This window comes from Mastigoproctus giganteus, chromosome 8, assembly GCF_048544385.1.
Source record: "Mastigoproctus giganteus isolate SK-2022 chromosome 8, ASM4854438v1, whole genome shotgun sequence".
NCBI lineage: Eukaryota > Metazoa > Arthropoda > Arachnida > Uropygi > Thelyphonidae > Mastigoproctus > Mastigoproctus giganteus.
In genome coordinates this window covers 42709431-42723062 of record NC_143582.1, presented here as the reverse complement: position 1 = coordinate 42723062, position 13632 = coordinate 42709431, and the positions used below count along the sequence as shown (strand labels likewise).

Sequence of the window (13632 nt, the reverse complement as noted above, 5' to 3'; positions counted from 1 at the left end):
AGACGGTCTGCAAGAGTAGCTCATGGTGTCTTGTCAATGATATACAGGAATTTTTTTTGCAGGGATAAGGAGGTGATTATCCCCTTGTATAAGGCAATGGTCGGGCCACACCTTGAGTACTGTATACAGGTGTGGAGGCCTCATTTTAAGAAGGATGTAGAGCTGTTGGAAAGAGTACAGAGAAGGGAACAAGATTAGTGAATGGAACAAAGAGTTGCTCTTACGAAGAAAGGCTTTTGCAGATTACAGTGTCTGGAGACTAGGCACCTACAAGGTGCCTAGTCTCCAGACACTGTAATAGGATTTTTCCACTTGCTCAGAATAATCACCTGAGAGGGCATAAATTCAAATTGAGGAAAGGCAGTTGTAGGATAGATGTGTGGAAGTTTGCCTTTAGCCAGCGGGTGGTTGATTGGTGTTAGAGACTTCTTTTGTTGTGGAAGTTCATAGCCTAAATAAATTTAAGGCTGAGCTGGACAGGTATTTGGAACAAATGGGAGCGTTTTTTTTTTGGCTGATGCTGCATAAGCTTGCTTTCTTGCATCGTACGCCTCTGCTAATGCTAAAGTATAAAACCTTAACAAACTTTTAGCATGATATTTATTATTTTAAAGTTCAAATTTATGCCACCAGGTAGCAGTTATGTCCAGAAGTCAGTTTCCTAAGCTTTGCATGTTAGGCCTGCTTCAATGTTTTGCTTTTTCTGGCATCTTTTAAAGTGTGTGACATTATTCCTAATGCATTTATCGTTGCAATAGACAAGTGTGCTTCCATCGGAAAGGGAATATTAAGGATTGAAAGGTATTGTAGTTTATTAGGTCTGCTGTAATTTATTTACTTAAAATGGGAAAGCTATCTGACCAAGAAAAAAAGGACAGATAGAGTTGTTATTGAAGAATTCTGAACTTACACAATCTGAAATTGCTAAGAAATTGTCTGTTTCACAACAGTCTGAATAATATAAAAAAATTGCCGAAGTTAGGGCAAAATATCACACCAAATATAAAAGGTCAATGTAGGAAGAAGAGGATTACTTCACCTCAAGATGATAGCTGCATTGTGAAAATGTGTCGAAATAATCGGAAAATGAACTCTCGACAGATAACTTCTATGGAAATGAGAAGTGTGGGTATATTCTCATCAACAGTAAGGTGCCGCCTCCTCAGTGCAGGTTTTCGAGCATACTGACCACGGAAGAAGCCAAGGCTTACATTTGTAACGAAAGAAAAACGTCTAAAATGGGCTAAAGAGTTTCAAAATTGGACTTCTGAAGATTGGGAACATGTTTGCTTTTCAAATGAATCTATAATAAAGATTTTAGAAGACAGAACCAAATATATTCAACAGCGACCTGGAGAAGAATTTGATGACAGAATGTATCATAACAGTAAAATATGAAAAAGTGATGATATGTAGTGTGATATCTGCAAAAGGACCAGGCCATCTTTATAAAGTCACAGAGATGATGAATCAAGAACAGTACAAATCTCTCATAGAAACGCGGCTTTTACCCCAAATTTGAGAGTGGTATCCAGATGGAAACTGTCTTTATGCATGACGGGGCTCCATGCCATTGAGCAAAGACCACTGAAAATTTTTTTTTTTAATTCCATCGGGATGGAGGTTCTTCCCTGACCTGGCAGCAGTTCAGATCTTAACCCTATAGAGGGAATCTGGGAACTACTCAAAAAAAAGAAGTTATTATTTATTATTATTATTAGCTATATGGTGCAAGGAAACCGAGGCTTATGCTGCACAAGCCAAAAAAAATAAATCCCGAGTTACCCTGAGAGAGAGAGAGAGAGAGAGAGAGAGAGAGAGAGAGAGAGAGAGAGAGAGAGAGAGAGAGAGAGAGAGAGAGAGAGAGAGAGAGAGAGTGTGTGTGTGTGTGTGTGTGTGTGTCAAAAGTAGAAAGGAATCATCAAGAAAGAGAAGCATGATGATATCCAGCTCAGGACCCTGGGTGTGCCAAGCTCATACTCACCACATGTGAGCCCCAGAGCTTCATAACGCACAAATACAAGAATGCTGATTGAAAGAATCATTCAAGTTGGTGATCATCTGCCAAAACTAATTTCCAAATACATAAAAAGCATGCCAAATTGTGTCAAAGCAGTCATTAAGGCCAAAGGAGGGATTACTAAATACTGAATTGGATTAGATTTAAACATACTACTTAGCAATTACTCAAAAACAAGATAATTTATTAGTGCTGTTAGGAAAACCAATCTTAATGAAGATGGCAATGTAGCCATTTTGTAGAAAATTTTAGAAATAACTTGTAAAATCATATACCAAATTATACAATAATACTTCTGATTGATTCAAAGCATTTAATAAAGCCACAGATTATCTTTCAAATAAGTTTTATTTCAATTGTATCTTCTGAGAATACATAAACACACTAACATTATAATTTGCACAGTAGTTTAATTATTTCTTAAGAAGAGTTAATTTTTTTATCCTTCAATGCAAAAATATTTTTTTTATGAAGCACATTTCATTGATATTTTCTGTTAGGCATGAATTTAAGATCAATATTACAGAACTAGCACCACCCTTTAGTCATTATAAATGTTTACAGATGTAAATGCATTCATTTGTTAGCACTTAATATTCATTAAAATGTGATTCTCCAGTACTGCTCAACCACTAGATATAATCTGGAAACATTTAAAAGCCTGCAACTCTCAATCCCTAAAGATGCAGGATTTTAAATTTTATTACCAGTGCTGGACCAAGGTATTTTTGCTGCCCCCTTTACTAAAGATATATACAGTGTCTCAAAAATTTTCAAAACTGATGGTCAATAATTTAAAAGTGAAAAGTACAAACTAAAATAAGCAAAAAAGTCCCAGTGAACATCGGGCGGCAAATGAACCGTTTTTGAGATAATGCACATTTTCTGTTAAGTTCCACCACTGACTATGTGAGCACTCTGGGAGGGTAGTCTGTATCACTGAGACCTTGTAAACTCTGGATATGGCAGAGGTACAGTAATTGGCGATGTAAAATTTACCACACACTATGATCCAGTACACGTTCTTGTAGAGCAACCCTCCTTGTCAAAATTCATTCCTGGATTTTGTTCTATTCTTTCTAACACCCTTTCCTCAACATCAGGTGCCATGCTACTGGGCCTACCTGCTCATACTCCATGTTCTCTAAGGCATTCATGTACCCTGATGAATGCGTGCCTGTTGAGCTGCCTTCGGCGGGGAAATGCTTCTTGGTACAAACATGCAGCCTCGAGTGCACTGTCGTTGGCTTTACTATACACAAAGAGTATGCATGTCCACATACTCTTCATTGCTGTAACCTCTTTCCATGTTGATTATCCTTTGACAAGTATTATCCTCAGACATTGGAAAGGGAGAGAAAGAGGGGAAAGGAAGAGAATAAGCATAACCTAACCTAAACAAACAAGTCAGTGGTGGATCCCAAATGGAAATGTGTAATATCTCGAAAACGATTCACTTAAGGATCTGTGTTTACTAGGCTTTTTTGCATATTGTAATCTGTACAGTTCACCTTTAAATTATTGACCATCACTTCTGAAACACTCTGTATATATTTTTCATGATTTGTAAAATTTGGCACCCCTTAAAGAATGGCACCCCAGACAAGGGCCCTGCTAGCCTATGCCTTAATCCAGCACCGTTTATTACGACATAAAAATTGAGCACATTATCTCTAAACAATCTTACCATTCTGATATATGGATTATCACCAAGGCATGTCTGGCAAAGGATTGGAAATTCCTATAAAAAAAGATAACTTCAGTTACAAGAGCAATAATATAATATAAAGAACAAACTGGCATTTTATTCTTGTTTGTTATCAGTGATATAGGAAAACAAATCACTAATTACAAACACACAAGGGAGTAAATTTAAATTAAAAAAAGGATGGTTCCAAATGGATCTGCAGAAATTTGAATGCACTTCCACCTAGCATTGTGGAGTTGTGTGGTTTGAATAAAGTTAAGCAAAGTTTGGTCAAATTAATGGATGGAATGGGTAATTGAAGTTTTTTTTTTTTGACTGATGCTGTATAAGCCTTTCTTAATTTCCAATACTAATACTGAATACCATCTAATGATATAAAGGCATTAATTTATAGCAAATTAGCTTGACTACTCAACAGTTGGCTCACCAACATAACCCTTGCCCTCCCCACTTAAACTATAAAGATGACTAGCAGCAATTCCTTTGAAATGGGAGAACTAGTGTAATCTTTTCTCTTCTCATAAACACACAGTACATTATGGTTGTTCAATGCAGTGATCATGGTGTCCTCTATAAAGTCAGGTGACACCTATAAGCTGGCAAACACTTTTCTGAGAAAGTGTAGTTTGAGAAAATTCTAGGGCATAGTACAGTAGACTCCCGATTAAGTGGGAAGGTCAGGAAATTAATTTTCCAAGGTAACCGATTTCATGGATAATCCACAAATTATCCAGAAAAAAATTAGGATTTTGGCAAAACCAAGTCATTTAATTCCATTTAAAGGAGATTTCTTAAACCTCTTGAAAGACAATATGAGCTCCAAATGAAGAAAAACAGTGGTTTTATAGCACAAAATAACTCTGAAAAAAAAAAATGGGAATCAAAAGGACACACACACACACACACACACCTAACTACCTACCTACCAATGGGCAAAACATAGAAAACGAAATTCAGAATTCAATTTCAGATCCAGAATACTCACTATTCAGAAATGAGTGAAGAGATATAAGAATGCAGCCAGAGTACTCATCATCAGCCATTTTCAACCCACTGCAGGATGAAGGCCTCCCCAGCAACTTTCCAGTTCCTTCTGTTTTGTGCAATGGACATCCATTTACTACTCACAAACTTGTGAATTTCATCTGTCCATCTACGTCATTGTCTTCCAGGTTTTCTTCTAGCTCCTCTTGGGTACCATTCTGATATTTTCTTAGTCCATCTGTTATCATGTCTTCGATCTATGTGTCCTGCCCAAGCCCATTTTAGTTCTTTAGTTTTGATAAGAATGTTTTGAGTTTGCTGCCTAATCCATGTGTTTCTCTTCTTATTTAACAGGCTGATTCTTAATACAATTTGTTCCATTCTTTGCTGTGTAGTTTTCTTACATTCTTTTGGTGAGTGCCCAAGTTTCACTTCCATAAGTCATGGTGGGGAGTATACACTGGTTCATTATTTTATGTTTCAGACAAATTGGGATATTGCTCTTCAGTATGTGACTATATTTCCTGAATGCTATCCATCCAAAATTTATTCTTCTCTTGACTTCTAGCCATTTATCATTATTACAGCTAATGACTTGTCCCAGATAAGTATATGAATCCACCTTTTCAATTACTGCTCCTTCAATGATTATATCCCTTTCTGTGGCATACTTGTTCATCATTACTTTTGTTTTAGCCATATTCATTTTAAATCCGAAATCCTTACTAAATTTGCATAACTGATTAAAATTTTTCTCAAATTCTTTGGGATCGTGGCTTATGATCACAATGTCATCTGCAAATCATAAATGGTTTAGATACTCTCCATTCACATTGACTCCTTTCTGCGACCTGTCTAAATCTTCTGAAAGCTTCCTCAAGGGCAACAGTAAACAGCTTCGAAGATATTGTGTCTCCTTGTCGAACTCCTTTCTCGATTTGAAATTTCCTACTGTCTTTGTCTAGTCTAATAAAGGAGGTAGCACTCTCATATATTTTCTTCAAAATCATACTATGTGGGGTATCTATACCTTGTCTTTCCAGTGTCCGAAACATTGCCTCATGCTGTATGGAGTCAAATGCCTTTTCATAATCCACAAATGCCAGGCATAATGGTGTTTTATATTCATTTGCTTTCTCCATTAGCTGTGATATTACGTGAAGGTGATCCATAGTTCAGGATCCTGTCCTAAAGCCAGATTGCTCTTTCGGTTGATTCTCATCAAGTATTCTTTCTAATCTGTTAGTAATGACCCTTGTGAACAACTTGTAGATGTGGGATAACAAACTAATTTGTCTATAATTTCCAATTTCTGATTTATCTCCTTTCTTATGCAGCAAAACTATGATTGCATTATTCCACTCCTTAGGCGTCACCTTTTCTAATGCATTTTGTGCAGTCTTGCTTCTGTGTCATGCATTTTGTGCAGCTTCTGTTTCATGTCTCTTTCTCTCAATTTTAACAATTCTACAGTAACTTCATCTTCCCTTGGGGCATTCTGATTCTTCAACGCATGTTCTACCTCATCAGGAAGGATATCGGGCATGTCGTGTGTTACTAATTTGTGATCTGTCTTCCCCACTGCTGGCATCATTTCCTCTTTCCTTGTATAATTCTCTATAGTCTTCTGCAATTTGAATTATGCCTTCTCTGCTATTTATAAGTACATCATCTCTATTCTTCAGTTTCAGTATCATTTGTCTTCCTGTATTACTGCTCATAGCTGCTGATTTAAGTCCTTTGTTTTCTGAGTACTAAAGACTGGCAACTACTAACTTAAGATAATCACACAAGAGTACCCTTTGCTAATATTGGTTGTTATTTTTTGCTGAGGTTATTGAGTAGTAAATGTTATATGTAACAATCCTTATTATGTCAGCAATGCAACAAGACCACAGGCACAAAATTAAAATGGTTATCTACCTCTCATAAGCCAAGTTTTACAGTGGCCCAAAAAGCCATTAAAAGCTAAACAAAATTGCATACTTTGGCCTTGCATACCAAACATAACCCAACCCAAGAAAGAGAGGGTCATTTCTAAACAATCAATTATAAAGCCACCTCCAGTTTCTTTTATACTACTGACTGAAGTCTATCTTAAAGCATTTTTCACTTGCTTTATTATTATTTTTTTAATTACTTTCTACATTAAATTAGTTTACTAGAGTTACAGTTTTCCTAGTTTCTTAGATTTCATTATTTATTTTTTATTAAACTTAAAAAAAAGAGCTTGTGTAATTTTATGTTTATTATTTGATTAAAACTAACCTTTCGGTACAATGCAAGTCAGTGGGCAATGTTTGGGTGAAGTTAAGACAGACAACTTTCGTGAGTATCAATTGAGCTATTAAGCCTTAATATATATACACCCAACTTAATAGATTAATAAAATAACCATGTGATTACGGTGTCCGGGTTATTTTGCGAATGGCGGGCGACATTCGCAAAATAACGTAACAGACTGACATTCTGGGCACAATTTTTAGTAACAACAAATTGTTATAAATTCTGATGGTGAGATACAAGACAAGCGTTAGTCAACATGCACATCTTCTAATAACATTTTATTAGTTATCATTATCAGATAATTAAAACGCCGTGTCACAAACGGAAATAGAAATAACACGTACGGCTCAATTATTGTATAGTGTTTTCTATATACATTCAATTTAATTTCAATTACATGAAATTAAATGTAAATACAAAACACTGTACAGTAAACAAGTCATTCGTGTGTCATTTTCTTCAGCGGCGTTTGTGATACGATAAAACCAATTCAGAAACACAACTAAACACTTTTTATCTAAAACATGTCCAGACAGAAATGTTTACCGCATCTTCCCAGTTTAAACGATTATATGTGTTGCTGCCTTTCGAAGTAGCCATGATTCTCTTCTATTTGTTGCTTGCAAATATGATCAATGAATCCACGCTAAACACTACAACTATGTCAATTACAGCACACATACAGAACTTGAGAAGCAGTACAAAACATGATCGTTATTATTACTCACTAGAAAACCAAAATTTCACCGAACGGAACAATTTGTAATTACACGTTAAATGAAGCCTACAAATAGCCAACAGTGGCTCGAATCACATAATTTTACTACAGTACACCATATAAGCCAGGGGAATTCACAATTAGCCAACCAGTTTGGTTTTCACGCATTTAGTCGTGATTCGTTCGAACACGGTCAGTTCACACGCGTGTACTACTGCAGTCCTGAATATACCACTCCTATGTGGAAATGTATATAAATATGATCTCAATTAAAAAAGCCTTATTGCATTCACACATCAGCTTTTGGACATCACAGCTAGTAGTCTTACAGAGTTGAAACACAAATGAGAGAAAGTAATAAAATTTGAATTCGTATAAAACATCAATTATGGAGAGAACTCTTCCAGAATTGTCCTTTGGCTTAATTTAGCGTAAGGTATAAAGTTTATAATATCAAATTGATAGCGTAAAATATAAAGTAAAACTAGATAGCGTAATACGATACACTGTATTAGGAATCTGTTGGCTTATTATAGTATTATCAATTAATCAAAATTTTTCTTAATCTTATTCAATTTCATTGTTAATTAAATTGCATTTAAACGAAAATCAAGGCCCAGATTAGACCTGCGACACAAAGATCACAGACAACTGAGAGTGCTGTGACTCGGGAGAGAAACGAAGGGGACGATTCTCCAAACCATCACAGTCTCAAAAATGTACAAACTGTGAAATATTTGCCGACCTTTCTAAAACAGGACATGATCAAGATAAGGAGGATGCCTTTGTGTGTGCTAGGTAGTAGTAGTAGTAGTAGTAGTAGTAGTAGTAGTAGTGGCACTTGATGCAAGAAAGCAAGTGTAGGAGCTTATGCAGCATCAGCCAAAAAAAAAAAAAAAAAAAAAAATCACACCATATCCTCCAATTGCCTGTCCAGTTCCTCCTTAAATTTATTTAACCTATCAACTTCCACAACGACAGATGGAAGTTTGTTCCAGCAATTAACCACCCGCTGGCTAAAGGCAAATTTCCGCACATCTATTCTACATCTATCCTTTCTTAATTTGAACTTATGTCCCCGTAGGTTCGTATTCTGAACAAGTGGGAGGATCCCATCAGAATTCAGCGTGCTCAATCCATTCAAGGCCTTATAGACCTCAATCAGATCACCGCGCAGGTGCCTAGTCTCCAGCCACTGCAATTTGCAGAACTTAAGCCTCTCTTGGTAAGAGGATCCCTTCATTCCCCTCACCAATCGTGTTGCTCTTCTCTGTACACGCTCAAGCAAATCTACATCCTTCCTAAAATGAGGCCTCCAGACCTGTACGCAGTACTCAAGGCGTGGCCTGACCATTGCCTTATACAGAGGGACAATCACCTCCTTTTCCCTGCTAGCAAAATTCCTATATATCATTGACAAAACCCCATGACCTGCCCTAGCAGCCTGTCTACATTGCTCAGAAAACTTCATATCTGACTGCACAATTACTCCCAGGTCTTTTTCATTTTCTACCACCTTACGTGTGGTACCACACAGTTGGTACGTTTCTCTGGGGTTACTTCTACCCATATGCAGTACTTTGCATTTGTCAAGGTTAAACTTCAGTTGCCACTTCTTAGCCCATCTGCCCAAATTATCTAGATCCTGTTGCAGTAGCACACTGCCATTACTGTCATTAACAACCCTGCCAACCTTCGTGTCATCTGCAAACTTCGACATTAAGCCTGATATACCTTCATCAATATCATTGATAAATATACAAAACAACAGTGGACCCAACACCGAACCCTGTGGGACTCCACTAATAACATTAGTCCACGAAGAGCAGCACCCATTGATTACCACCCTCTGTCTTCTCCCACTTAACCATCCTTTTATCCATTGTAGCAACTTACCCTTAATACCATTCTGCTCCAATTTGTACAGTAGTCTTCCATGCGCAACAGTGTCAAAAGCTTTCCTGAAATACAAGTATATGATATCAAAATTATTTTTTGCATCCAGTTCCTTTGTGACCACATCATAATAACCAATCAAATTTGTCAGACAAGACTTTCCCTTAACAAACCCATGCTGTGTCTGAATTATTGCTGCAGTCTTGTCTAGAGTGTCAAGATATTAGGGGCCAAATCACCGTTCTGATTGGCGTCTATAGGAGCTTGAGGTGCCCTCGAAGAAATTAATATGAAGGGCACATAAACAAACCCTTAGCCATAATTATGAGAGCATCCTTGGACTCAGGGGAGGACCCCATGGACTGTGATGTGCAAATGTGACCCAATTCCACAACGGAGGATCAAAGAGAGACATACAGGTAATTACAGACCAGTTAGTTTAACTTTTGTTCAAAGGCAATTAATGGAGTCACTGGTTAAAGAAGCATTGCAGGATCATCTAGACAAAACTTCAGTTATAGCTCGGACACAGAATGGGATTGTTAAGGGAAAGTCTTGTCTGACTAATTTGATAGGATACTATGATATAGTCACAAAGGAACTGGATGCAAAGGAAAACTTTGATAAAATATATTTGGATCTTAGAAAGGCCTATTATACCGTTGCACATGGAAGACTGCTGCACAAATTGGAGCAGAATGGTATTAAGGGTAAGTTGCTACAATGGACAAAAGGATGGTTGAGTGGGAGAAGACAGAGGGTGGTAATTAATGGGTGCTGCTCTTCGTGGACAAATGTTATTAGTGGAGTCCCAGAGGGTTCGGTGTTGGGTCCTCTGTTGTTTTGTTTATTTTTCAATGATATCAGGCTTAGTGTCGAAGTTTGCAGATGATACAAAGGTTGGCAGGGTTGTTAATGACAGTAATGGCAGTGTGCTACTGCAACAGGATCTAGATAATTTGGGAAGATGGACTAAGAAGTGGCAACTGAAGTTTAACCTTGACAAATGCAAAGTACTGCACATGGGTAGAAGGAACCCCAGAGAAACGTACCAACTGTGTGATTCTATACTTAAGGTGGTAGAAAATGAAAAAGTCCTGGGAGTAATTGTGCAGTCAGATAGGAAGTTTTCTGACAATGCAGACAGGCTGACAGGGCAGGTCATGGGGTTTTGTCAATGCTACATAGGAATTTTGCTAGCAGGTAAAAGGAGGTGATTGTCCCTCTGTATAAGGCAATGGTCAGGCCACGCCTTGAGTACTGCGTACAGGTCTGGAGGCCTCATTTTAGGAAGGATGTAGATTTACTTGAGCGGGTACAGAGAAGGGCAACAAGATTGGTGAGGGGATTGAAGGGATCCTCTTACCAAGAGAGGCTTAAGTTCTGCAAATTGCAGTGGCTGGAGACCAGGCACCTGCGCGGTGATCTGATTAAGGTGTATAAGGCCTTGAATGGGTTGAGCACGCTGAATTCTAATTGGATCCTTCCACTTGTTCAGATTACGAACCTAAGGGGGCATAAATTCAAATTAAGAAAAGACAGATGTAGAATAGATTTGCTGAAATGTGCCTTTAGACAGCGGGTGGTAAACTGCTGAAACAAACTTCCATCTGTCGTTGTGGAAGTTGGTAGGTTAAATAAATTTAAAGAGGAACTGGACATTTGGAGAGAATAGTGTGATTTTTTTTTTTTTTTTGGCTGATGCTGCATAAGCTCATACACTTGCTTTCTTGCAACACATGCCACTACTACTACTACTACTACTCTCTCAGCTGCCCAACTCAACGACAGAGCTCACTCCTGTCTCCTGTGCATCAGACAACACAGAGGCAATTTCCAAGGCAGAATGCGTTGGTCCCAAAGGAACTAGTTACTGTTAGTGACTCTCCCAGAGTATATAGAGTCACCTCTAGTGAATATGGGCTTGGCACATCCAGGGTCCTGGGCTGACTTCATCATTCTTCTCTCTCTCTCTCTCTCTCTCTCTCTCTCTCTCTCTCTCTCTCTCTCTCTCTCTCTCTCTCTCTCTCTCAGGAGTAACTCAGATTTTTTTTTGGCTGGTGCAGAGGCTTTCTTGCACCATATGGCTAATTACAATATATAATAATATTGTCAGGCAGAGGGGAATATACTATGCAAGAAGGATAGGTGGAACAGGACCAGGGTATGTCTGCCAGGTGCAAAGGTTGGTTACGTTGTAAAGCAAATATCATCTTTTAAGGGCACAAAAGATGATATTTTTGTACACGTTGGACCTAATGACATTAAGGGTAAAAAATCTGCAGATTTACTGAACAAGTACAGATCAATGTTGAAAAAAAGTCGAATGTAAAAGTGTCTGCAATTCTGCCCAGACACGATAGGAAGGGAGAAAATGATGACAGCCATGTCAATGCGGCACTGAAGAGATTGTGCAAGGCTCAAGGGGTAGAAATTTTTCAGCCTGGTCTGTGCTTGTTGACAGGAGAGACTGCTTCTACAGGGATGGGGTACACTTAAATAAAAAGGGTGCAAGAATATTTGCTAATGCTATCGAGGCAGTGTTAGGTGGGTTGGAGAACTGCTGGCTTTGGGGAATACACAGACTAAACGATTAACCGTGGCCGAACGCAGGGGAAAAAGCGATTCCTGCATTGCTTCTATTGAAACAACCAGCAGCAGCCTAGAGAGTGAGGTACTGGGGATTTCAAGGGCTGCTGGCAGTCATCATGGAACAAGCAATTATATCGGTTGTGTTAGGGTAAGTAAGAGTAAGAATTGGTGCATGTATACTTGCATGCACACCAATGCTAGGAGTATAGTTAAATAAATTTGATGAGCTTGAACTGCTAGTCAACACATCAAAGGCAGATATTCTTGGGAAATCAGAGATGTGGTATCACACAGATATAAGCAGTGCAGAATTGGAAATTGGGGAGTATAAGGTGCACAAAAAGGATAGACATGACAGGAAGGGAGGAAGGGTTATGCTGTTAGTTAAGAAACACTTAAAATCTAAGGAAGTGCATCCAAATGATGAGGGTGCATAATGCAATGTTGAGTTTATTTGGAGTGACATAAGCACTGGGAAAGTAAAAATTAGAGTGGGTATGTGTTATTGGCCTAATGAAACTGATGAGTATAATGAGCAATTCTGCAGAGAAACAGAGTAGGCCATGAACCAGAATGTCTTATGATGTGGGATTTTAACTTTCCAGATATTGACTGGAATGTGTGGGTTGCTCACACGCACACTAGCGGGACTTTTGTAGATTAATTGGATGATTGTTTTATACAGCAACATGATCGAGAAGCAAACACAGGGAATAATATTCTTGATCTAATTATCAGCAGTGATTATTCATGCGTTAAGAAATTGCAGAAAAAAGGAACCACTCGGTGACAGTGACCACAATGTACTGATGTGGGAGTTACTTAAAGATGTAACTACCATCAAAACTAAAGAGAAGGGTTTTGCTTTCGTGAAGGTGACTACAGAGGTCTCAGACAGTTTTTAAATTCTGTATAGTGGGATCAACCGATGATGTTACCAACGTGGAATTCTAAATGGGAAGATTTCTGGTACTTAATCTTGGAGGCTAGTAGGCTTTCCATTCCAACTAAAAAATACTGTTCAACATTTAGGCCTAAATGGATGTCAGATGAATTGATGAGGCTCGTGGATGGGAAAAAAACTGAACGGGATGCATATAAAGCATCATGTGAAACAGAAGCCTACGACAGATATTATTATTATTATTATTATTAATATCCATATGATGCAAGAAAGCCTGAGACTTATGCTGCACCAGGAAAAAAAAAAAAAAAAAAGTTCCCGAGTAACCCTGTGAGAGAGAGAGAGAGAGAGAGAGAGAGAGAGAGAGAGAGAGAGAGAGAGAGAGAGAGAGAGAGAGAGTCAAAAGTAGAAGGGAATCACCAAGAAAGAGAAGAATGATGAAATCCAGCTCAGGACCCTGGGTGTGCCAAGCCCATACTCACCAGATGTGAGCCCCCGGGGTAAAATAAACTAGTCTATAATCA

At 38.1% G+C, this 13632-nt stretch overlaps 1 protein-coding gene across 1 annotated transcript in view; it reads right to left on the bottom strand.

The window, feature by feature from the left end:
• The window catches only part of LOC150081487 (pre-mRNA-splicing factor RBM22), a 115424-nt gene extending 107753 nt beyond the window's left edge, over positions 1–7671 (bottom strand). The window contains exons 1-2 of the mRNA XM_090379322.1: positions 7545–7671; positions 3708–3761 (exon numbers count right to left, since the gene is read on the bottom strand). Of these exons, the coding sequence (XP_090235448.1) occupies positions 3708–3761; positions 7545–7598 (108 nt within the window). The 5' untranslated portion in view covers positions 7599–7671. The remainder of the gene's footprint in view (positions 1–3707; positions 3762–7544) is intronic.
• Positions 7672–13632: the final 5961 nt, after the last annotated feature.